This window comes from Botrytis deweyae (genome assembly GCF_014898535.1).
Source record: "Botrytis deweyae strain B1 chromosome Unknown BDEW_004, whole genome shotgun sequence".
NCBI lineage: Eukaryota > Fungi > Ascomycota > Leotiomycetes > Helotiales > Sclerotiniaceae > Botrytis > Botrytis deweyae.
The window spans coordinates 2,120,326-2,145,386 of NW_024066211.1; the positions used below are offsets into that span (position 1 = coordinate 2,120,326).

The window sequence follows — 25,061 nt, forward strand, 5'->3', positions numbered from 1 at the left end:
GAAGAGATCCTGTGCGTCCAAAATCGGCTGATGAGAAAGATCTGCAAGAATTCGTATAATATTTTGAACTTCTTGAGGATCAAAAGAGGAAAACTTCACAGGTAGGAGATGAGTCTCCTTATCTCTACTCTCAAAACACAAATATCACCCCGATTTCAAACGCGCAAATAATGATCCAGTATACGCTTTGGTATCTCACTAATGTGGAGTAGAGTATGACGGTTTACCCACCTGGAGCTCTACCCAATAAGAGTACTTACCAATCAAATGATTCGTTGAGGCTTATAGTGATGTCTATTGTGGTACTTCTGGCTGGATCCAGGCTGCTTTTATACATACATTTGTTCTTGCATTGTCTTATCCTAGGATATCAGGACGGGATGAGGCTCTCTCCTTTTGCCATCTAGACATTGGATGGTTTACATATCAAGAAATTGTTTTTCAGATAGCTGGTTTGAGTTTGATCACATTTTCCGTATCATATATCATAAATGCTTCAAATTTTCAGACTCGCTTATAAGTCTCCGTTCCTACAACTAAGAAGGTCCTTGGACCTCTTTATTGATGGCAACCTGCCAGCTGTATCATTGCTCCTTTCCATACACTGGTTACCTTCCTGTGGCTGTATGAATATCTGACCCGGAGATATAGCTTTGGCGATACGAGTCAGTAAATGAGGTGCAATCGAAGGGCTACATGACTAAAGCTATACCCCATGCAATTAAAACAAAACAGGCCATAGATACCTGGGTTATTTTCCACAGGCTTCAAACACGCAAGCGTCATTCGTTACAAATCGAACGGAAGGCAACCCCTAAGCTGCATGGTGAGGGATTTGAAAAAGCCAACTCACGGGAAGTCACTTTGAGATATGCAGCAAAAGCTACTGGCTAAGGAATAACATTCCTCATTGTGGTATTCAAAACGTACGAATCTCAGGCATGATTTCCTACCATCCCCCATCATTCTCGATATAATGATCATAATGATCAGTAAATTAACTTTTCGTAAGTTTTCAATCCGAAGTAAGATAGCAGTAATCTGAAGATTACATCAAGTTACCTACCTATCTTTGTCCAAATACGAGGTGGCTTTGGTTTCGACCATTAGCTGCAACCTTCCGTGTTCAGGTCTGTTTGCTAGACTTATTGCTACACACCGCTCGTCGCTTGCTGTGACACAGACGAGAAAATGAGCTGTCACACCAGAGAATCAATTCTTTGTTGATAGGAGGATCTGCTACCACCTTACTTTCTATGCCCTATAGTAATCTCGAACTCATAATAAGCTTGCAACTCTCTCTAGTTCTTTTCCATTCAACTCATTGTTGACCCGTTTATTTTTTTGGAGATTTCCGGATACTACAATTCCCATCACAATTAGCCATAAATCTCTTTTTTCACAATATCTAAACTACATCACCACTTCGCCTCGAACTCTCTCGAACGTGCATCTCATGATGAAATATTCATGCCAAGGTGTATTACCGCTGTTAGGAACATACTGCACAGACCATATTGGAAGAAAAACTGGACTCTGTCATCCCGCTAGACTATCTCAACAAGCTGTAACGACTCAGTTTTACATGTCCTCTCTGAAGCTGCCCGTATCCTGCTTGGAAGAATACAGTTTCAGGTCTCGACAAAGCCACCGGAGTTCATACGTACCCATAGCTTTAGCGCCGCTCCGCATCACTGAAGATGCTGAACCTTTTCGAGTTTCTTCATTAACAGTTTCCAAAAGTATGTATACAGTCCCAACTGCAAGATTTGGGAAGCAGCTCGAGCAACTTGTGCAGCCCCTCGTTTTTTTTTCAAAGCATCTTCATTGAAGAGAATGAGATTGATGAAGAGTTTGTTGACGCGCGACCTAGGCGAATTCTTCGAAAGTATGAAATACTTATGTCTTGGCTGGCATCCCCAAAGCTCTTGGCTTCACGAGACCAAAGTCTTTAGCGGAGAAAGCGGCTCCTATGAGATAGGCCATCTTTCTAGCACTCCCATAGTATTTGCACAGCATTCAACGAGCAGACCATATTTGTTTTACAATTTAAGCAATGCATATACCGGTCTTGACAGCAGAATCATATCAACTCGTTTAGGTGGTCTCAGAAAACTTGGTGCCTCGATGACCAGTCCAGTGAGCAGCCCAATAGGGAACTGTCTCGGACTAGGGGTGTAATAGTGCTTGGACACAGTACTGTCGAAGCTTTACCACAAGAAGCTCTTGGAGGATTACCACAAGAAGCTCTTGGAGGATTACCACAAGAAGCTCTTGAAGGTTTACCACGAGGAGATGGGGGACGCCGCCGCTATGCCACTTCCAGATGAGGATGACAAGAACTACACGACGAAGCAGCACTACACAGGCCTGTTCAGGATGAGTCAAGTCAATCATATACAGGATGGCGAGAAGGAGTCAAGTCAACCATATAATGGCGAGAAGGAGTCAAGTCAATCATATACAAGATGGAGAGGTCACTACTCAGCATCGAATGGAAGCAAGGGAGAGATACGCAAAGACAACACTTCAGGCGAACATGGGTGAAAGTAAGAATGGGAGCACGATGATTGATACCTATTTGTACATATAGCATCGAGTTCTTGGTGTTGTAAGGCTGTTTATAAGAGAAGTTTGGGTACATACAACTAAAAATTCCTCTCGCAGGATATAAAACATAGTGGCTTTCCTCATTGTTCGCTCGTGATATGTACATGTATGAGCTTTATTTAACATGGGTCTAATAGCTATAGGCTACAAGACCAAATGGGATCAACTAGCGCATCATCATGTGATACCAGCGGAAGGAATCGGGGATACATGGAGGGCGAGACTCTCGATTTCACTCGAAAGGAAGCACGTGGAATGAAAATATCATTCATTATTACATAATGATTTCCGTGCCACAGTGCACAGCCACCGCCACACCTGGCACATAAGAAGGGTGCTCTTCATGGAGAATTCGAGCCCGTTGTAGTATCATACAGCAACTACATTTATTCTCTAATACTACAAGAGATCGTTACCAGGCAGAAGATACAGAAAAGACACTCTCAATCATTCACAACCCCTCACACAAAATGCCATCCTTCACCGAAACCCCCTCAACCACAGCCAATGCGGCTCCAAACACCACTACGGTCGACACCTCAAATCAATCTACCGAGACAGTGCAGAAGACCGAGGCTCAACTAGAGGCGGACAGACTGTACGAGGAAAGAATCGAGGAGGAGTATGCGAAGAGAGAAGGCGGTGCTTAGGATGGATAGGAAGACAGACGTCAACATGGAGAGACTTCTCTGCCACGTCTCTTCAGTGGCAAACCAGGAATGAAGTGGCATCAGGGAACTATCGAGAGACAAGCAACGATATTGGAGGATTAAGATGTCTAGAGGAACTTGCATACATATAGCATTAATGATATCACTCTCCTTCTTTTATGCATCTCCGTCATCTTACAAGTGAAATCCGAACAATTGCACTCCCTCGTGACCTCCGGCCTTTCGGAGTTACGGGGTGACACCCCTCCCCTAGCATCTATCTCGGGACCGTACTTTTAGTCTTGTCTTGATATCCATAGCATTGCAGCGGTAAGGATTGCAGCGGTAAGGATATAAAAAATTCAATTCATCATAAAAATGTTCTAGAAAGGACGGATGTGTCAGCCTTCTCGGCCACTTTTTCGCGCCCGTCCCATCCTTATTTGCGGCATAGAAAGCTTGAAATTGTATGCGTGAATGCTCTCAACCAATCCAGTCACCGACATTGTAATAAAGCCGTTGAAACGGCCAATGAGACCACGGATATTAGCAACCACGACGGGGTTTGGGAGAAGCTAGCTGCTGGACATCTGAAACCCCTAAAGTTTGTGTTCTGATTTGAAGCTCCGGGTTGATCAAAGCGTTTGTGTTAAGGGTGGACATTGCTGGTGTTGTGTCTTGGACCATGAACCATGGAGTCAAGGAACCAGAGCTGGAAAAGTTTGGATAGAAATGATCAATTGAATAAATATGGAAAGGAAGAAAGCAACGTCAATTCCAGTTCCAGTTCCCGGTGACTCCAAAGAGATATAGGGGATATCACCATCTCCAATTGAAGCTTTCCATGCCTCCATATCTATGGTCCATTTTCAACGATTGTCCGGTATTGCTATCGCTATCGCCGAATTCCCCGCTTTTTGGAAGATTATACTCTCTTATCTCCTTTGGGATAAGCGCAATCAGACGGAAATACTCCATGCACAAAGAAAGTCGAAAGAAACTAACTAAACTAACTCGAGACTAACCGACAATTTATTAGCCCCATCAAATGAATATCGATACTCTTCAATCAATCCATCATCCAACCGACCAATCGTTGTTGAGATATTACCCACGTTGGACGAATCAGAATCAAGGTAATTAATGGTCAGCAAGATCCTAAAATATTCAAACAAGCTTAGAGACCTTTGAATCAAACCCGTGGTTAACTATCAAACCAACTGAGATAATCCTTGAATGTAATAAATGGAGATGTTGTCCTAAAAAGGTAGGGAATGACATCTAGAATATAACTACCACCATACCATCCATCCATCCATCCAACACATATAAAGATCCAAGAAGTTCCTCTCATCTCACTTCTAATTCTTGAGCCAAAACTTAACCAGATAATCAGTCCAATCACACATACCAGCAACCAAAGGGACAAACCTATCAAACAGTTGGAGATCAAGAATCAGAACAACCTCAATTCGATTCCATTTTGATATCAAAACCATCAACCTCGTTCCCCTGGAATGTACAATTGTAGGAGACAGTACTAGGTAATTACTACATATCTTCGTTGAATGTCATCACAAGTCAAGTACAACGTCTCCTCAGAAGAAACCCAACACAACTTAAAGCCACACACCACCCCCAACCGAAATCATGGTTTTAGCTGCCCTTAAAAATATCTTTTTCTATCAATCCGTCACTCCCAAATCGCCCAAAGCAAATCGAGAACGAGGAGTACCAAAGATCGATTTCGTTACATCTAGACAACCTCTCTTACCAAATAGCAACACGAACCAGAACTCCGGGTCGGTCGACGACACCCACGATGATGATGAAAGTACTTTAGATTTAGAATCTCAAGATTCCAGATCAGAGAAGTCCTCAAAGAAGAAGGGATGGAGAATCGATGCGAGAGTTATTTCGGATGCAACCATTGGTTTAAGTGATGGGTTGACAGTCCCATTTGCATTGACGGCTGGATTGTCGGCTTTCAACGATTCGAAAATCGTTATAGGGGGAGGAATGGCCGAGTTGATTGCAGGGGCCATTTCTATGGGCTTGGGTGGATATCTTGCTGCTAAGAGTGAACTGTGAGTTTACCCCACAATTGCATCCAGTGAAGGAATGAAGTTGTCATCATCAATGAGTCTGCCTCCACGGCAGTGGCTCCCGGAGGGCCAACGGAGTGTCGTCAAATTTGAGATCAGATTGACTAATAATTACATTAGTGCATCATATCATGCTACACGAGAAAAGACCCTCGAACGAATAGAAACCGATCTTCAAGGCGTCTTAAACGATCTCATGGAAGAGTATGAACCTTACGACTTTCCCAAAGAAGTTATCACCGGCCAATCAACTCATCTTGCTCAAATGCACCCAGAGCTTCTCACCGACTACATAATGCAGTTCCAACATTGTGAAGAAGAACCTGCTACATCCCGCGCTTTTACATCTGCTCTTACGATCTCGATGGGATACTTCCTCGGTGGTTTACTACCTTTACTGCCTTACTTTTTCGTATCCACGGTTGCCGAGGGATTATATATCTCTGTCGGGGTTATGGTGATAACACTATTCATCTTTGGATATGTCAAGACGGGCATGATAACGGGTTTCCAAGCGAAATGTATAGGAGGCAATTGCTGGGGTGCTGCTGAAATGGTTCTCATTGGGGGTGTAGCAGCAGCGGCTGCGATGGGATTAGTGACATTATTTCAACCTGGAGTGTAGATGCTAGAAGGGATTTGTCGGTTAAAATTATAGATAGGCGAACGGGATAAGGTTGAACGAATTTATGAATTGATGATGGCGTTCAATGGAGATGGATTGGGTAATTCATTATGGGAGGAAAATAGGGTTGAACGGCGGCGTTCAAGGGAAAACGCACTCTCGAGAATATCGATCGAGTGATTCTTTTCCTCTCTGTATCTGTTCATAAAATAGGATAGCTGTTCAATAGCATTGGGGTTGGGCAAAGGAACATTCAATCAGACAATCTTGAATAATCTATATCATTTCCATGTGATATATGCCTCTGAGGAATTCTTATCGTCAGCTAGAATAAGGACTTTTGATCCTTTTCGCTTCGCTTAACACACACATATCCATTCTGCCAAGAACGGGACATCCGATTTGTACGAGTGTACGATTGTTCTCAATATTTGAGAGAGCAGCTCAAACCCAACATTCCTTTCGTCAATTAATAAAAATCATCGCATCTTTCCAACAAATTATTCTTTCCTGTTCTCACCTCATCTGAAAATTACATGAACTGAATACTTCTCATTTCCCAGCCTCAAATACCCACCCACCTCTCTTTCTCAGCCCTGTTGTCCATAAATTTCGTGGACATATCAATCGGTATTACATTTCCCGGGTTGACGGGTGTACAAGCACAGGAAGTTGGTAGATACGAAGCCCAAAACAACATTATAGAGAGAGGAGGGAGGAGAGAAAGTGCTATCCCGGCCTCCTGAGGAACTTGATAAATTCTATTCCGCTTGAGCTAGCGGGAAAAGTTACTTTCGTGAATTTACTATAGATACCTAGCTAGGGACTTGGACGGTAAGGAGACTAGATGATAGGGTAATAGAGAGAGGTCTTCGTCTGCTCTTTGGAGGAGAGAGAAGAATGAAGATGTGAGGATCGCGCGGGAGGACTTCACGGTTGTCAATTTACAAAGGGAAGATAGCCAAAGCGATTGTTTTGTCGGTGGTGGAGATATAGATGTTGATAGTGGGATCGTCACTTGATCAGAATATCTCTACCTCACTACCGGTGTTCGTGACTTTAAAGATATAGTTTCTCGCGAATTTCCTAACATCGTTGAGAGGGGTTATGTTCGCTCAGGATAAGATTTGCATGATGCATAGGATAGACATTTACTTCTTCGACTACATATCTCCCCAGCAATTCCATCACACATATGCATTAGAGAGAAGTCCATCGATCTCTGAAAACTCGCCACCTTATTGGTCTGCCAAAGTTAAATAAGGGTACAGTGTCGCTCTTCCATAACTCCAATCTAATGGAGTGACAGTCAATGCTTACACCAAACGAAATCTTATTGCAGAAACCAGAATATTCATAACAAAACACAACATAAGATAATACACCTGCATCAAGTGCATGCTGAACTTCAGTATTAAAAGTGCGTGCACCTTGCTGAGCAGGTGCAAATTTACAGATCAAGGTTGTATTTATAGTAGAGCATCCATAATCAAGAATCAAAGTATCACTATGTATTAAGCAGCCCAGATTGAGAGCCATTCTCAATGCTGTAGAATCATTTGTGTAACACCTGAAACGAATAAGTCTCTTCGAATGCATTCACAGGTATTACGTCTTTTCCCAGATCAAGCCTAACTGGCAGAGAATAGACTGTCTGAATGCTCATAAATCCTGTAGAGACAGCAGTACTCAGAGATAGCGTTCATATGGGATGAGAGAGGTGATACATTTTCATGGTATTAGGGGTCCAAGTATAGTTTCCAAATATCTAGAGATTTTAAGGAATGACTGCCTCACTGCAATTGATAGATACAAGTGCAGTTACAATATACACTTGAATTGGGCTTACTAATTTGCAAATCAACGTGGCATAGCGATCACCATCCCATAATCTCACATTAGCTAACAGTATTGCTCGAATATACATGCAAGACTGATATTCATGTCAGTTGAACAGATTATTACCAACTATTCGCCCGTCCTATTATGATTCCAGTCATCCTGACACACAAATCAGATTCAACCACCCCAGAACAAGTCAATCGATCACAAGTATGGCAACACACTAAGCTCCCATCATGAAAATGGCTCGATTGTCCCCATTAGTACCGGTGTCGCAACGAGCGGTGGCCTCATCATCGATTTTTGCTTTCTCACCAGGAATAACTTGACCATCGTTGGCCACTGACCAGCAGCCAGCTCCTCTGCCACCAATTGGAGCATATCCCATTCCACGTTCCATTTTGAAGCCCTCATGATGATCCCTAAAAACGCCCTTTATTCCACACCAAATCCGCTTTCTTAACCCTTGTTTGACTCCTAAAGGCAACGCAGAGTGATCTTAGTAAATATTCCCGGGATATCAAACAAAGTAACATGAAAGCAATGCTAAAACCGACTAATATCATTCAACCAATCTCCCAAGCCTCGCTGCGTTTTCACTATCCATCAAATTCTCCAAGCCCACGGCAATCTCCTCGACCTTCACTTCCAGGTTAAGCTTCTCATTTATCTCATTAATTTTACCAGAAACTCTCTCAAGCTTACCATCGGTCGTTGAGCCTGCGTAACTAGTGTGACTCAATGCATTCGCCTGGATCATCCAAGTCTTGTGTCCCAATTCGATCAGCGTTGGTCCGAATTCAGTCAGTAGTTCTTGAACTATTTCATTTGTTGGCTCCTCCTTGACTAAACCCATGTTATCTGGACCTCCAAATGTGGCATAAAACTGTACGTAATTTGTTAGTCGTGCTGATATAATAAAATTCCACAAAGGGTCATCTCGCGAATTCATGGGCAAGATAATGTAGTATGATAGCTAAAAATTTGATGGACTCACCCAGTCTTCCTTCCATTCCTCAATAGCCTTGATTGTCTCTGGATGATTGATTTTAATATCTTTCGCAATCATGTAGAAACTACTTCTTGTAGCATGCTTCTTAACAGGCTTGAATACTTCAACCGTAGCAAATTTCGAAAATGTATACAACATGAATGCTGAGTGCCATGTGTCAATCTTATGTAATAACATAACCAGAGTACCTCCATTGTGCATCCTATTCATGGCAAGAATCAGTTGCGAAGTTTGTAATCGCACTGTTTCCTTACTAAGGTTGGCCTTGTAGGTGTCCTTAATGCGATCATGCGTACGAAGAGTCTTGCCATCGGCAAATACAAGATGATATTTGATAAACGTGTAGGGCTTGATGTCACTAAAATTTGACTTTAAATCCTCGGGGATGTCTTTACCGTTTGGACAAAACTCCGTGAACATTGTAATATCACAGTATCTAAGACCCTGGAGGCGGCTCGTGTCGATCATAACATTGTGCCCGCCAGAAGCAGGGTTCAATGTGATGGCATATGCTTTGAAGCTATTGCGGTAATCGAGAGCTGCTGCAGTGTAACCTCCAGGTGCCATGCAGAGATCGAGCACGTTGACCTGGCCATCTGGGACGAAAGGTATGTTGAAGATACTGTGAGCGTTGTGCATTTCCTCTCCGATTTGTTGCATCATCTTGTAAAAGCCACGTTCACCCTCTGGTGTGGTTGAGTCGGCGCGCTCTCGTTGCTGTTTGAAGTGCGCATCGCCGTCTTCTTTGTTGTCATGCCATCCCTATACACGCTAATTAGTGGCCGCACATGAACTTGAATCAACGAGATGAAGAATAATAGTAGAAAGACTCAATTTAATGGTCTGTAAGTCAACGCGTGTTTGTAATTAACACGGCACAAGATAGCACTGAAGCAATGAATCTTAAAGAGTCAACGAAAAACATCTTACCCTGCTGCGGAGCTCCACAACTCTCTTGCACTCCTCATCCGACAGAATCAAATAAACTTTCAACAGCTGTGATGCCTTTGTGGGACGTTCTCCATTGGGACCATCACGAATGCCCAAATCATTCGATGCGTCTTCCAAGGTGAGACCGAACAGTTCTTTTGCGAGATCCTCGATGTTCAGATTTTTACCATTGTCCTTCAAAGTAGCTAGTTTGTTCTTGAAGATATCAAGCTCTGAAGAAAGGAGAAAGCCATTGTTGGTTGAAGGATCCATGATTGAAAGGAAACTATTGATAGATATCAACAATTGGCGTAGTTGTCGCTGGTGAGACAAATATTTGAAAGGACGTTAATGTTTGGAAATAAAAGGAGAGTGAAAATTGAAATTTGGATCATACAAGAGAATAAGGTGAACCTCAAGGCGCTCTTGTTTCAATGGCAAAGATTTGTTCTCTTATTTTGTCTTTCATTGACCAAGTAAACGAAAAGAAAGTGAAAGTTCGAGGGGGGAGGACCCTCCTGGAAGATGAATAGCTTTATCCGGATTCTGTCTTCTTCTTTTTTTGGAATCAGATCAGTAGTATAAATCCTGTGTATTATGAAATTGAATTGGCGAGAACATGTGGAAAGAGATGTTAAGATGGTTCAAAAAGGAAGACTCGAGATTGTTGGAGATTGTTGAAAAGGTAGTGAGCATCCAATGTGATGGTCTTCAATACATGAACTTAACTGGCGTACTAAGGGACAACTTGTAAAAACTGATTTATTCTTGTGAGGTTCTTGAGGGGGGGAGATGGATGGTTAATGTATTACACTGAGATCAAACAAAGTTCATAAAGAGTTTCCCTTCAAGATTTGACAAACATGGAAGGCACATTAACAACCAACCAACTCACCAACCTCAGTGCACCATTGCTGCTGCCATTTTGCGTGTTCAACATATCATATCATATCATATCATATCACAAGGAACTTACAAGCCTGACATTATTAAACCCTTGGTTCATCAAAATCACACGACATTGCATATGTCAACACTGCAATCAAATGTAAGATAGAGAGCTGCTACCAAATTTTCTATGGTACAAAGTAGCAGCGAATTTTGTGTTTTCTATCTTATGTAACAAACAATTGGTTGGTTACCTCACTCCTATCATTCAAAAGAAGAGGATGCAACATGTAATTTGTATTTGCCAAATGCACATGCCAAAAGTGTAAAAGCCATTTTCTGTAACCATTAATCGCGTGCATAAAACCCAAATTTTTCTCGTAAAAAGCAATACGCCCGACTGACAACGTGTCTGTCGAAGACTTTTGGTGGTGGTGAAACTAAAAAGTATGCCGTGGCTATGCCAGAATATGAACATGTAAAAAGCAAAACATGAATGAAGGAGAAAGCCATATCATTCGTCATACCCACCCAATACTCTGCCGAGAAAAAAAAGAAGGTTGAAGCTTCTTAGCTCAAGTTGTAGTTGATGCCCAGAGATCTCCAATCCTCTGATAGCTCCTGTTAAACGCCGTAGAAACCACATGTCAAAACTCGTAAATACAGTCAACGTAAGTTGTTCAGATCATAATATCTGTATCGCTACATGTCATACGAGCGAAAGCCAACGTTGCAGAATTGGAGCGATGAACAGTCGTGCCACGTTAAAGCGATTCAGAAGATATGGGGCTAATTGGTAAAAGTGATATAGGTAGAACATAGATGTTAAACCACGTGCGTAACTTCAAGGTCGGTGACCAAGCATGACTCCAAGCTACGAGGGTATCGAGACAGAAATCGAGAAGATTAGGAAGGAAATTTATTGCTCAAGTAGTTCCTTCAACTTGGCATCTAGCAGATTGTCGATCCTCTTTCGGCTCTTCAAATCGAGAGCACCGTTGCGTAAAGAAGTTCGAAGTTTCGCAAACGCGGATCGCTGGATTGGAGAATCTTCACCCTTGACAACATCAACATAATGTCCGGCTAAGACCTCGTTGATAGTTTTCTTTTTGTTGTTGAGGGTTTCATCGTAATAAAGAATCAACTGCTCCATTCCGGTAGAGGCGTTGTTATGGCTATCCTCGAGTGCCAATTTGCGGAACTCGTAGTACATGCCTGGATTGAAATTTCTGCACAAAAAGTGGGCCCAGAACTTGTAAAGAAGCTCCATGTCAGTATGAGTCTCACCAGGCTGACTGGCTTCTCGGAGTCTGGTTGCTCTCTCACGGAAGATGGCATATTTTTCAATGGTGTTGGATTCGGAGATGGCTGCTTGTCGTCTTTGATCCTTGACCCACATGACTGTTGGGGCATTGCTGTAGTTTGAATGGGGAGACATTGCTCTCAAGTTGCCTTCTAAGGAGCTAAAATGACACCAGTCAGAATGGCAAATCAACGTGGAAATCAGGGTGGCATATAATAATTTACCTTTCTTGTGGATTTGAGCCATTGACCAAGGGTCGACCTTGGCGCTCTTCGGACAACTCCTCATTGATGGACCTACCATCAATTGACCCATTGGAGAAAGTTCTTGAGGACGAGTTGTGGTATGGGTGTCTGGCGGGTTTTTGATCGCTCGTCTTACGGGAAGATTGTGCAAACACTAAATTTAGATCCTCGATCTGTTCATCGGTGAACGTGGTTTCTGGTGCTAAAGGATCGGGCGAAGGAACGGTGTTTCCGTTTAAAGGTAACAGGCCAGGGGTAAAGTTAGGGACGGCAGCTGAAAGTGGTGTTTCTTCGTGATAGTGGGTATTGTTGCCATTGGCCAAAGGCGCTTGGGTGGCTCCGTTTCCATATCTCGTGAAGTCATTTCCACCGGGGCTGAAGGCTGGTGAGCCTATCTCTTGACCTGGCATCATCATTTGGCCCATATGGCTTGGTGGCCCATGGTTGTCGCGAATAAGTGTAGTTGGCCCATCATTGTGCTTCATTGACTCTTCTCTTTCCTCAGATGGCATGACCCACTGATCCCAGCCATCGCGTCTTCTAATTCTATCCACACCATCCTCGCCCTTGACTATCTCTATCTCGGTAGACTGTTGACAAGCGTATCTCAACATGTCAATATCTGATGTAAGAGACTGGATTCTCTTGAACCCGGCCACAAAGTGTAGGAACACAAATCCTTGAGAGTCCATGTGTTTCCGTAAGAAGACATCTTTGCAAAGATTGTCTATCGAGAAATAATATTCCAATTGCATCTTCACCATTGACAAAACAGTAGCAGACTGGCCGTCAAAAGGACCGTATGGCACAGCGCTCATGGCCTGCATTGGTACATAGTCGTACATGGTTTGAAGAGCGGGAATCTGTTGATTACCATTCGTATAGCCACCTCTTGGATACATGGCAACATTTGGAATAGATTGTGATCTCGAGCTACCACGGCCACGGGAAGAAGCTTGTGCGTATTGGTGGCTGAAGGGTCCTTGAGGTGGGGGACTGTATGGTGTTGAGTTTTGACGCCCTTGGTAAGGAGGAATCGTGTTATGGCTATTGCCAAAAGCATGGCCATTGGCGAAAGTATTGTGAGAGCCTCTGCCACGATAACCTCCACGGCCTCTTTCTGCTCGACCCTCGGCTCTCTGATCCTTGCTTCCATTTTTGAATTCAGAGCTTCCGGAGCCATCGTTTCTGCGGTCACCAAAGCCAGATCTTGCTGGGAATTGTCCTTCGCCAACACCTTGTCCTTTCTGGCTGGTTTGATTATCCTTATCGGTTTGCGGAGAAGTTGAACTTCGCCCAGTGTCAGTTGGTGATACAGGTTCATTCTTGTTGGCACCCCCCTTTGATTTCTCTGCGTTTGGTGTTTGCTTGCGTGCATCACGACTGACTTCATCTTCATTTGAAAGTCTCTTGGAAGAGTTTGGTGGAAGTGATGATGATCTGACCCCACGTTTTTCGGGTTCTTCACCAGACTCGGCAGGCTTAGTGGCACTTCCTGGCGACTTCTCCCCAGCGGTACCATTTGGCACATGACTGGTACGTCCACCCTCACGACCTACACGAGCACCACCTCGTCCTCGACCACCTCGAACAGGTAGCGGGGTATTGAATGTGACTGATGGAGTGTATGGTACTGGGACCCACTTCTCCTTCGTCCTTGGTTTGTTGGAGGGATTCTCATCCTTTTCATCCTTCTTTACTTTGTCTTCCTCTTGAAGCTTTCGCTTCTCCTCTTCTAATGCAGTTTCCGGTGTTGGCCATGCCAAAGAGTCCTCGACTGGAGGGGGCAACGAACTGGTAGCACTCCTGTCTTTATCTTCAGAGCTCCTACTGCCTCTTGCAGGTCGTTTGGTTGAATCCTCCTTTCCCTTAGTCAGACTATCTGTACCTTTCTTTTGGCCCTGCTTTGAGACAGAATCTTTGCCAGTCTGCGACGCCTTTTCATCTTCAACAGAAGCCTTTCCCTTTCGTCTAGATTCGATACCTTTTGGAGTTGGAGTGGAACTTGAGGTTTCGCCGAAGGAGTTTGCTGTTTGAGGTATTGATGGGCTCGACTTTGTCTTTGCGGCTTGTGCCTCTTTGCGCTGCTCCCAGAAATTTACAGCCGGAGGCGGAGCTGGTACCAGAGGAACCTCTGGCACCTTTACTTCTTCCTTTTCTTTCTCTTTCTCTTTCTCCTTTTCTGCCTCCTTGTCGTCCTTCTTTTGCTTCTTGGACTTTTTAGACTTTCTGCCCTCGATCGCCTCCGGGAAAGGCTTTTCTTCTCTATTTCGCCCAGCTTTCTCCCATCCTTGCTCAGCATCATCCGCAGCTACGTTCAAAGCGAGCTCCTCCTCCTTTGGTATTGTTGCATTCGAAGTAGCAACCACACTTGGCGATTCTGGAATAGAACCTGCGCTTGCTTGTGATGTTGGGTTCGCATCTGTGCTTAATCCAACTCCTAGCGGATCGCTCTTACTTGGAACTTCGGTGGAACCATTGGTATTTCGATCTCCGTTTTCAGATGCTGCTGCCCCATTCACCGACGCTGAAGGTGTATTCGATACGGAATTCGATTCCTTAGCAGGTGTGCTGACACCAGAAGCTGATGCCTGGCTTGATTGCATGGCGGAATTTGCAGTTGAAGTTACGCGACCTTTTGCGGCCATCGCATATGAAAATGTAGGCGGGGTAGGGGTGCCCTCGGATTTCGATGTTGCCGATGACATTATGAATTGTATCACACAAAGTATGACTCTTTCGTTCAATCAAGCAAGTCCAATTCTTGCGAATGGGTACCTGTAATACTTGAAGTAGATACACAGAGGTGACTAAAGTTTCAACCTCAGTATGGACGTCCGGAGAGGTTGACTCGACCTCTCCGCACTTCTATCCCGATGCGCTGATCAGATATCACGTCTCGAGAAATATCGAAGCGACTCAGTGCAGACCGCGAAAATGAGGATTGGTAAGATCGCTGCTGAAACCTTGTGTTTGTGGTGGATATGAGGGGTATCTGCGTGATTGTGAAGACTTATTTCGTCGCGCAAGTTTCGCAAAGTATCGAAGTCCAAGAAATTACTTGAAGATGCAAGAGAGGAATCAAGGACCGATGTTTTGACAAGTTTCGACGTTTTATGAACTGCGGGCAGTAACTCGTGGAACGAAACGGAAGATTTGTTTGATGGCACAGGTGGTGCTGGCGGCAACGCGAAAGTAAGCTCGAACAACTGAATGGAAACTATGATCTATTGTAGAATGTTAGCTGTATGACTCCAACATGATATGACCAATTCTGCGAATCAATATGACATGGGACGCAGCTTCTTCGAGTAGTCTGATCTGCAATGGCGCAGAAGTAAAGCCGCACAAAAGTAAATGTCATAAATAGAACATCGAAATTCCCCCACGCACCTTTCGAAGAGAATAGAAGTAGCAGAAGATCAATCCTGTAAGATCAGTCTTTTACTATTCAAATTCGGAGAAAATAAGCCAGCAGTGTTGTAAGATCCCCAGAGTTTGACAATTTTGTTACAGTCAGTTTCCTGTCTTCTTTGCCTATGAAATCTTATTTTGAGGTTGTCGTTCTAAACTCAGAGTAAAGAATTTTTTCTCTTTGGAAAAGAAAAGTAAGTATTCGAATGAGAAAAGACCTTTTGTTCTCTTCACCACGTTTATGAGAAGAGGTACCAAATGGGTCGAAAGGGAAGAAGAGGTTGAAGGAAGAAAAAAAATGGAGATTAAAATTGTGAAGGCAGATTCTTTAGGGTTGAATGGAAGGGAATAATTTTTTATTCGATTCAGTATTTAGTGGATTTTAATTTTCTCGGCTGAGAAATTTAAGTGTTAAAAGTGTTAAATGATGATAAATTTCTATGATGAAGGCTGAAGTGAACCGCTTCACGGAAGGTTTGGGGGTGAAAGTTCCGTTGGTGTGATTTTGGAATTGGAGAGAAAAAGTCACAGCAAGAGATATTCAATTATATTATTTATTATACGAGTACATTCGTACGATCTATTATGAGTATGTTGTTCCCTTGAATTGAGATGGCATTATTAGTACTGTAGATAATTCGGATTCTGTATGCGAGTGTATGTATGTGAATGTATGTGTGTGAGTGTATATATGTAAATGTATTCGAGTATATAGATTACCACCTACATAGATATTTGGATAACAGACAGCAGCCCATTCATCCAGAAATAACTACACATCTACCAGATCTAGGGATTGCCTCAAGGCATATTATATATATGTGTGTGTGCATGTATGTGTATATATACATATATATACCTATATATACGATATATACACAATGTATACATGCAAACCTCGGTCTCTGGGTGAAATATGGATTAATCATCAATCATATCATAGGTATCATATCATACATATCATTCCATTCCATTACATCACCTAGGTACATTACCACATTACCTGTATATATATATTATATATATATATACCCGGTTGTGCATTGTACCTAGGTAGGCTCAAGCTACCTGACCTGGTAGGAACCGGTAGTGGATCAATCATTTAATGTTACTCGCGATACATTGTTCTCTCTGTGAGCCCACCAGATTCAATTCAACTGGTGACAAACAGCCAGTCACTGGTCACTGGTAGTCAGAGGGGAAAGCCTTGCAAACTTCAAATATTGCATTACCTTCGTCCATCTTTCCCCCTCCTCCTTCCTATCTAATCAACGATATGCCCACCGTAGAGCCTACCTGGGCACTTCAGTCATCAGGGCTACAAACCCAGGATTAATAAGTATCTACGAGTACACTCAATATGATGGCCACCTGCAGTCATCAATACAAAATGCCCATTCCAACATGACATAAGTTCATTATGATCACTACGAGTGTTAACACATAAAACACTCGCATCGATGTCATCGTGTTTCATTGCCATCGATGTTATCGTGTTTCATTGCCATGGTCAAAGTACTTGGATTCCCGAGGTCGTTTAAATGAGCGTGCGAACAATGCTTTTATATCTTCACTCTTTTCGACAAACGTGAGATAGTTGTACTCGAGTATCACACTGTCACCATATATTTACCTACTTGAATGAAGAAGTCGTTCTATCTATTGAATGAAAGGACGCTGCTGCTCATGTACTGTCATTATTGCCATTATTGCCATTGCTATTGCGATTCATCAACAAACATCTGATGCCATCCCTTTGTAACAACTTTATAACAACAACTTTGATAAGTAGCCGAAGATAACCAGGTAAATACCTCCTTCCCTTCTTTTCCCTACCCTCATCCCCATTTTCAAGTCCAGCCACAATGTAATGAGGGGTTGAAAATCTTCATTCAATTTTGTCAATGTCAACCTAGGTGATTTCCTCTTTCTCTTACCTGCATACAAGAGTGGATCTGGTCTCCCGCCTTGCCATTGGATAGATTTGGCGACTCTCTAAACCTTCCCATTCCTCTTCTAACCTCACATTCATGAACTTCCACTTACCATCTTTCATTCTTCATTCCCCCACAAAAATATCACACACATGCCGTACATCCCTTCCCCGAGAAATCTGAAACCAGAGCAAGTCTTACATACCTCCATACGTACTTGCTCCATACATACTTACTTACATACAGCACCGGAGTTTCTGGACCTGGAATTCGGTATCGAAATGACCATGTTGTAATCAATCAAGCTGGATCTCGCGCCTACCAAAAAATAAAAGAAACATCGCATCCAAAAAATGGAGGAAAGGTGTGCGGGCGTAAGTCAGTGTATCCACACCAATAAATTTACCCCTCCATTATCGAGATAATGGTATCGTATCCACCTGGTCATCGCCACCGTATCATTCATTGATCGTGTCTGGCAATCATCATGCCCACGCCCGCCCCCCCCTCATTCTGGCCCATTGTACCAATATGAAAAATTCATGCCGTCGAATTATGACGATCGATCTTTGCATCTGATTGTCTCATTAAAAGAGTTCAGCAGCCCTACGGAAAGAAATGTAGGCTACACACTATACAAGCGGTGAATGTACTTGGTAGATCTGTGGTGAAAAAAAAGTTGTGGGTAGATCTTTGAGGTGATAACATCTTCTTAAACTTATACGATAGCGAAAGTACATAGACCTATGATGACTACATTTACATTGGTACTTGATGATTCAGAGTCCCAAAGCCATCTCATTTCTTTCTGATTCAAAGGTGTCAAGCCATCTCATTTATCATGAAGTAACGTCTCCACGATGATGATATTTATATCCATCCGTGCTTTAAGGTTCAAACTTTAAAGTGATCTCACATTAGTGACCTACCTATCATGAAGCAACATCACATTACCAAAATCCAGACCGCAATTCGAGAGAATCTTCAGACGAAGGAGCCAGCTCCGAGATGTTCATTCGTAAAGTGCAAATCCCAATCACCGGGTTACCGAACCCCACACTCTCTTCACGATATCTCTCATTCCCCGTTTTCGTGAAGCCAACTATCTAATCTGCAAATGACGACATCTGAGATCCCTCTTTGATGAGCGCTTTCCCTTAAATGTAACCTCCGCGCCAGCGATACATGTCCTTTTGGTCGACTCGCATACACTTGCAAGCATTTGGAAGATCTTGTGTCACCATCGTCTGCAACCACTCCTCTTCCTGCATATACGCAGAGAGAAGGTCGGTACCACTACATAGCTCGAGAGAACTTATCATGTCACGTCCTTCAAACGAGATGCTGCATGCAAGTGAAAAGCTACAAAAGCTTCTCTTCGTTCATGGATAACTTCCGACAGATCCACATCATTTGATACGTACATTGATACACTGATACACTGATACAAACCTCATAGAAGGAGACGTCAAAATAATTACTATGGCACGAAAATGGGTATGTGCTAGATCTACAAAATTGCCGCTTCAAGGGAATGCCAGATTTGATTGCGCGGTTTTAACCTGACATCCACGCAGCTGCTCTATTAACTCCAAAGTTCGTCGCCAGTCGAAGACCACTAGAGCCCATTGGGAAGTAGCTGACCAGATACCAAGTCAAGCAGATTATTTGGATAATCGCCGAGATCAAGGTCAACGGCTTGCTTCGAAGCTGCACACAAGATTAGATTATGAAAAGATGGTGGGAAGAAATATCAATGTAAATACTCACGCCTAGACTGAAATATAGTGTCAACGCGATAGATCCGAAATAGGTCGCGGTAAACGGAAGGCGTGGCGCTGATATCAGGTGGTTCATGTACGTCCACGGGCCCATCATCGCGGCCCATGATGCGAGAAATAGCATTGAACCTAGGGTCCATCTAGATGTCACACGCTCCCAGTTAGTTTTGAGGGTGTAGATGTATATATCTTGACTTCGTAATCCTTCAAAGTCTCAAACCATTCATTGATGCTTGAGTAGTATCATGACTGATCGACAAACTTTAAGCTCCATACGCAATGCCCGACGCGTAGTTGCATGGGCGCGATGTTGCTAAAGGTTTGGGGTACTGCGACTCGTATTTGTCGAAACTTGCAGGACATGTGTTTCAGATGGCAAGGAAAGTGAGACTTACAAAATCGCAAACTTGGTTGGAAGAACGATCAAGTACGGGAATAAGACGAAACAAATAACAAAACAGGCCAATGCGCCGATATTAAACCCAGCAAATAATAAAAGTCGATCCCACCTACTCACTGAGTATGAGAAAATCAATAGTCAGTCAGCCTTCAAATAAGCAATTTTGGGTTATAACACAAAAAGACAGTCAAGCCACACTGGTAAACGACGCCACTGTACGTCGCACCAGGTGGCGGCGGATGCAGGGACAGTGCAACGTGTGGGGAAGTGAGAAAGTTAGGTAGGTTGACTTACAGGCAAACCATCCTTCTTCTTCTTCGCGGCGATTTCGACCAGGCAGAGGCGCTCCCGCACCCTCTGTGGTAGGCAGTCGAACATAGCCACTATCTCCAAATGGATTCAGCGATTTTATCGAGGATAATAGGCCACCGGTCTGCTGAGCAGTGTTTACGGGTAGGTCCGGGTCGCGACGCGACCAGCCTAAGGAATTCATGGAATCTCTGAAAGAGGAGGAAGCCATGGTCGCGATGATCTTTCGGTAGTTATGGCTATATGTAGTACCGATATTGTTTCCCCACCCCCGTCGTTGCTTTCGCAGATGCCGTGAATGTTCAAGATAAGGTAGGTAATTGATCCGAGTTCAAGAACCTAGTTTAGAGATGGACCGAAGAGATGCGATCGATTCGGGGTATTTTGTTGAAGAAAATACGGCCGTTTATGTCCTACTCAGTATGATTCGTCTGCAGGTATGTCGTGCGTTAATCGACCTCGTGGAAAGAATGCGACTGGTTTCTTTGCAAATGTTGAAAAGGGGTGTCCAATGACCTATTCAACGGACAGGGTTTTGGTTGAATGGAATATCTCTATGCAATGAAAGATCTCCTCGTGACCACTCTAGAGGCTCTTAATGATGAAATCGAATAATGGATGTCTGATGAAGGTGGGATCTGAGGACAGTTTGTCGCAGTCAGCAGGAATGGGGTGTGGTGGTATAGCTCCTAAGGATTGATCGGAATGAAGAGCAATAAGCGCTCTTTTAGCTTTGAGCTCAAGTTGTATGCGACAAGCCCTTGTACTTTATTTTGGAATTATTATGGTGGGTTCCTTTTATCGCTGATGGTGGTGGAAGAGTCAGGTTTGGGTGTAGGTGGTATTGTTGATAGGCAATCATGGGAAAGCTTATGATGATGGGAAGTTGTTGCTTTGACGCTAAAATATCTCACATAATATGCCGCTAGTCGGTAGGGGGTTTGGAAATGTACCGGTACACAGACGCCCTTGACGAACCAGCCAGTCCAGTTAATGAGTGACAAGAACGATTTAGCTGCGATAATCAGGTCACACAGTATTTTATTCACCTAGTAGCGTATAGTGTCGTCAGATCTGGTGAAATCTGAATCCATGGAAGTAGAACTAAGTGGAAAGACGCAACTGTACTAGGTCTTCTATTATACATTTACGCGCAGGAGGAGTACGAAATATCTGTATCCGAAAATAGGACTGTGGCACAGTCTTAGAGTAGATGTCTACCTACATACAGTACAATGCATCGTAGCCTATTCCTCTTCAAGGCCATAGGAATCCCGCAAGTCTTGCATGATTCCCTACCTCACATACCTTATCGAGCTTGCGTATTAGCGTGTGGTTCAACTTTGAGACATTCAACCCTCCATTGCAATCCTTCTGGGCAAGGTAGCAAATACCGGACGGACATGGATCAATAGATCTGATTAAGGTTGTAAAGCTGCAAATGTAGAAGCGAGAGGGTGTGAAGAGGCATGAAAAGGTGTGGATGGTGGTTCGCTAGGTTCGAGAGGATGGGAAAGTATGAGTCTTCGATACCATTTACTTCTGATTATTGAGTGAAACCTCCCCAACCTTTTATTAAAATCTTGGAAAACCTGGTAGAGACTACTTTCAAACCTTTCTGCAAAGTCAAGTGACTTGAGGTTGTATGCACGAGTGAAGAACATAAAAGGATATCCTCGCCTCCTGAACCTCTCAACTTCTTCTAACCAAATTACCGAAGTTTGAGCCACCGTCTACTTCTTCTACCTACCTACTTACGACCTACCTAGGTATTCAGCCTGAATTCCTTTATACTGGCTGCATAACATTTGTGTACACTTGCACAAACAGCTACAAGATCAATAACCTCAAACTCAACTTTGATATCACCCATCCTTCGCTACCTTTCCAGCCGAGGTCTTGGTACTACAAGCTACAAACTACAAGCTACATACGACATACGATACTACACACTTACGATCGACCTTACTTCACTTCACTCCTCTCTTCGATATTGGGTTGGACTACCTACCTATTTTATCCCGTCTTACCCAATCGTGTAAGACTTTCGGTTGTACCATCTCATCTCATTTGCTTGTATCAACGGCCGAATTCCTCAAGGTTTTTCAGACGTGGAAGCTTGCACCCGTTTCACCGGACAGGCTGAACTCCATTCTAATACACGTCTTGCCGGTCTTGTCGGCGACATATCAGATTTATTGGATTTCCTGGATCTCACTCCTACTCTCTCACGGAAACAAGGAAACAAGGAAACGAACATTGCCTTTTCTTGCCGATAAAGATTTGGCTTCCGTTGCTACCTAGATCCTTTTGACCCTTTTCTTCCACTACGAACCTTGATTGCAACATTAACGGATTCTGCGGAGGAGACATTTATCTGCTTTATTTATTTATTTATCTATCTATTTATCGACTGGGTATCTATCTATCTAATCCTTATCAACTATCTACCCCGCCATTCAAAATAAGCTCCTTGGAAGCATTTTGGCGACGGAATAATAAATTGCATTCCTTCTTTGCCATTTTGATTCGCAAAGAGCTCCATATTCTTGGAAAATACGGTACTTGACTCCCAATTTCCTTCCCCTTGCTTGCTTGCTTGCTTGCTTGCTTGCTCTTCTCTCTTTCCTTGGCTTCCCAGCTATTTCATTCGTTGAATTGGCAAAAGCAAAAAATATACAACCAGTACCACGTTTGACAAGAATTAATAAAGAAGCCCTCGCTCTTCTTGACCCAATCAGAAAACTAATTGGGAGAAAGATTGTCCTACATTTTCGAAAAGTCCATCCATCTTTCCCTCTCGGTCGGTCAAATTATTACACTCGAGCATTTGATCGCCTTGGTACTTGTTAAGGAAGGACAGAATAATCGAAAGACGAGTTACCCTTCTGCGATTTATTCATTTCTGCTATTCTACGATATATGACAGATAATAATAAGGCTGGTATCTATTCCACATCGAGTTAGGAATTCTATGCCATTAATTCCAGCGAAATCGCCCCTCAATTGCTTCTACCAGGTATCTATAAAGAAGAAGCTTGGGACCCGACCCGATCAACTTCCTCTAAACCTATCAATACTTGCTTGACTCATGTAGTCACATCGACAACATATACACACACACACATGTACAGACACATATCCACACACATATACATATAACCACATAATTCATTCCCACTCTCTCCTACAATTATTCACATATACATACATACATACATACATACAGCAAGGTACCACGCACCACGCACCACTCATCACTCACCACTCACCACCTACATTCCTGCGGAACATCAAGGAGGTCGAATCAAAACGCAATCCGATAACTATCCGATACCTCTCCGACAACCTACAGTATCTTTCCCTTCGTCAATCAATAAATTCACCGAACAATTCTTCCATTTCCAGATTTGACATCGCTAGACGCGGTTCATTCGTCATTACATTACGCCAAGTCCCGAATTGACCGACCATCCCACCCCGGATTTCCAAAGAACAAGGGAAAGAAAGGAAGGAAAATCTCATTTCACTCACTGTCGAGGAATCCGAACCAATAAATCCATTCAGAGACGGGAAAAAGAGGCCAAGAAGAGGAATCCGGTCAAGAAAAAGAAAGGATTCGAATCTAGTGAATTAATACTTGGTACGGAATACAGACGACGGAATACCTAGGTAAATCCCAATCCTCAAGTCTTGTTACCTCTCTCTCTCCCTCTCTCCCTCCCTCCCTCCCTCCCTCCCTCCCTCCTCTCTCTGCACTCCACTGCACATCCAATTTCGCAATCAATTTACGCCTCAACCTCAACCTAGTACGATTCAATTCTAACCTTCACACTTGAACCTTTAGGGAAATTTCAGGGAAAAAAACTCAAAACAATTATTCAATCTTAGTCTTCTTTTCTCTCACACTGCGTTGCGTCGCGCTGCGCTAAATAAGATTTCATTCAATAAAGGATATTTTAATTATTTCCTGCCTTCTCACAGAAACCATCCTTCTCGCCCTCTTCCTCGATCGACATCTTACAGGAACTTCTCTCCTCTCGACTTTTGGTCTCATCACACAAGAACATTCGAATCTTCATTCTCAACAAAAGAAATTAAATGTTCTTCGACTTATCAAATCAATCAGCCATTAGAAATCACCCCGTGCAACCCTCGGCCATCACTACCGAGAGCTAGAAAGAAAAGGTTATCCCTCCCTCCCCCCACCGCCTTTCAACGAAATATCGTGAGTTATCCCACACAACGGCTGTTTTGGCACACATTTTTGGGAAATTCCTCTCCCCAATCATAACTTCTCCGCCTTTTTCTAGCGCACTCTAGAAAAGGTAACCTTCCTTCCCCTCTTGGGTTGACAACTCAATTATCCTTCTCTCATTCTTCTCCCATCTTTTTTTTACCTTGCTAGGACTCATCAAAGGAAGAAGAAAGATAGAATACTAACAATCTATCGGACAAGGCCCCCTCGCGATAATAAATTTATCACTTCGCCCTACCTACCTTATCAGCCAAATCAAAGACCACATAACCGTCGTGGCCCTTATTTATCCAACAACAAAGCTCAAAGGATTACAAGAAGATCGATAGGATTTATTTACTCAGGAGTCAGCATCAGCTTCATTGCCGCTTACATCTTCGAAACTCGACAACCGTCTGCCCGCATGTAAGTGCGCATCCTTTTTCCATATATGCATGTTCCCCCCCTATGACGACTTGGCAAACAGAATACTATGCATTGTGGTCATAAAGCATGACCATTGGTTATGCGAACAAATATTTTGTCATCTTGTAGGGTAATTACAAGCATAGTATCAATTCCGTGGCAAATCTGGGGATATGCTTGTTTCTCATTCGAAATTGGCTTTTTTGAACCTTTGACAGTGGCTAACGTTTGTCACACACATAGATAACGATCACCTTTTGTTCATAAGAGGTACAAATACAAACCAACAACCACGTACAAGACATATAACTTCCTCAAAGACCTTATAGTCAGGCGTCAAAATAGCTAAA

At 43.1% G+C, this 25,061-nt stretch overlaps 6 protein-coding genes across 6 annotated transcripts; 3 read left to right on the top strand and 3 right to left on the bottom strand.

The window, feature by feature from the left end:
* Nucleotides 1–1,890: 1,890 nt before the first annotated feature.
* EAE98_002649 (uncharacterized protein) lies at nucleotides 1,891–2,547 on the top strand (the record flags this gene model as incomplete). The annotated part of the gene is made up of 2 exons (XM_038950269.1): nucleotides 1,891–2,139; nucleotides 2,185–2,547. 2 exons carry the CDS (start codon nucleotides 1,891–1,893, stop codon nucleotides 2,545–2,547), a joined length of 612 nt encoding a protein of 203 aa, XP_038814008.1.
* A 533-nt stretch (nucleotides 2,548–3,080) lies between these two features.
* On the top strand, nucleotides 3,081–3,260 carry EAE98_002650 (uncharacterized protein; the record flags this gene model as incomplete). The annotated part of the gene is made up of 1 exon (XM_038950270.1): nucleotides 3,081–3,260. The coding sequence occupies one exon, from the start codon at nucleotides 3,081–3,083 to the stop codon at nucleotides 3,258–3,260; it is 180 nt and encodes a 59-aa protein (XP_038814009.1).
* A 1,650-nt stretch (nucleotides 3,261–4,910) lies between these two features.
* Nucleotides 4,911–5,990, top strand: EAE98_002651 (uncharacterized protein; the record flags this gene model as incomplete). The annotated part of the gene is made up of 2 exons (XM_038950271.1): nucleotides 4,911–5,347; nucleotides 5,486–5,990. 2 exons carry the CDS (start codon nucleotides 4,911–4,913, stop codon nucleotides 5,988–5,990), a joined length of 942 nt encoding a protein of 313 aa, XP_038814010.1.
* A 2,065-nt stretch (nucleotides 5,991–8,055) lies between these two features.
* EAE98_002652 (uncharacterized protein) lies at nucleotides 8,056–10,047 on the bottom strand (the record flags this gene model as incomplete). The annotated part of the gene is made up of 4 exons (XM_038950272.1): nucleotides 8,056–8,309; nucleotides 8,538–8,718; nucleotides 8,830–9,606; nucleotides 9,775–10,047. The coding sequence occupies 4 exons, from the start codon at nucleotides 10,045–10,047 to the stop codon at nucleotides 8,056–8,058; spliced, it is 1,485 nt and encodes a 494-aa protein (XP_038814011.1).
* Nucleotides 10,048–10,818: 771 nt separating this feature from the next.
* On the bottom strand, nucleotides 10,819–15,939 carry EAE98_002653 (uncharacterized protein). Its single transcript, XM_038950273.1, has 3 exons — nucleotides 15,604–15,939; nucleotides 12,190–15,437; nucleotides 10,819–12,125 (listed from the first exon to the last, which is right to left on the bottom strand). Exons 2-3 carry the CDS (start codon nucleotides 14,916–14,918, stop codon nucleotides 11,582–11,584), a joined length of 3,273 nt encoding a protein of 1,090 aa, XP_038814012.1. The 5' UTR covers nucleotides 14,919–15,437; nucleotides 15,604–15,939; the 3' UTR covers nucleotides 10,819–11,581.
* A 2,540-nt stretch (nucleotides 15,940–18,479) lies between these two features.
* Nucleotides 18,480–20,962, bottom strand: EAE98_002654 (uncharacterized protein). Its single transcript, XM_038950274.1, has 4 exons — nucleotides 20,034–20,962; nucleotides 19,735–19,855; nucleotides 19,329–19,479; nucleotides 18,480–19,268 (listed from the first exon to the last, which is right to left on the bottom strand). Exons 1-4 carry the CDS (start codon nucleotides 20,257–20,259, stop codon nucleotides 19,116–19,118), a joined length of 651 nt encoding a protein of 216 aa, XP_038814013.1. The 5' UTR covers nucleotides 20,260–20,962; the 3' UTR covers nucleotides 18,480–19,115.
* Nucleotides 20,963–25,061: the final 4,099 nt, after the last annotated feature.

Coding starts and splice junctions, on each gene's coding strand:
- EAE98_002653 (XM_038950273.1), bottom strand. CDS start 14,918: ATGTCATCGGCAACATCGAAATCCGAGGGCACCCCTACCCCGCCTACA. Junction 12,126..12,189: donor GGCTCAAATCCACAAGAAAG/GTAAATTATTAT, acceptor GTGTCATTTTAG/CTCCTTAGAAGGCAACTTGA.
- EAE98_002654 (XM_038950274.1), bottom strand. CDS start 20,259: ATGGCTTCCTCCTCTTTCAGAGATTCCATGAATTCCTTAGGCTGGTCG. Junction 19,856..20,033: donor AGAAGAAGGATGGTTTGCCT/GTAAGTCAACCT, acceptor TCTCATACTCAG/TGAGTAGGTGGGATCGACTT. Junction 19,480..19,734: donor CCAACCAAGTTTGCGATTTT/GTAAGTCTCACT, acceptor TGTGACATCTAG/ATGGACCCTAGGTTCAATGC.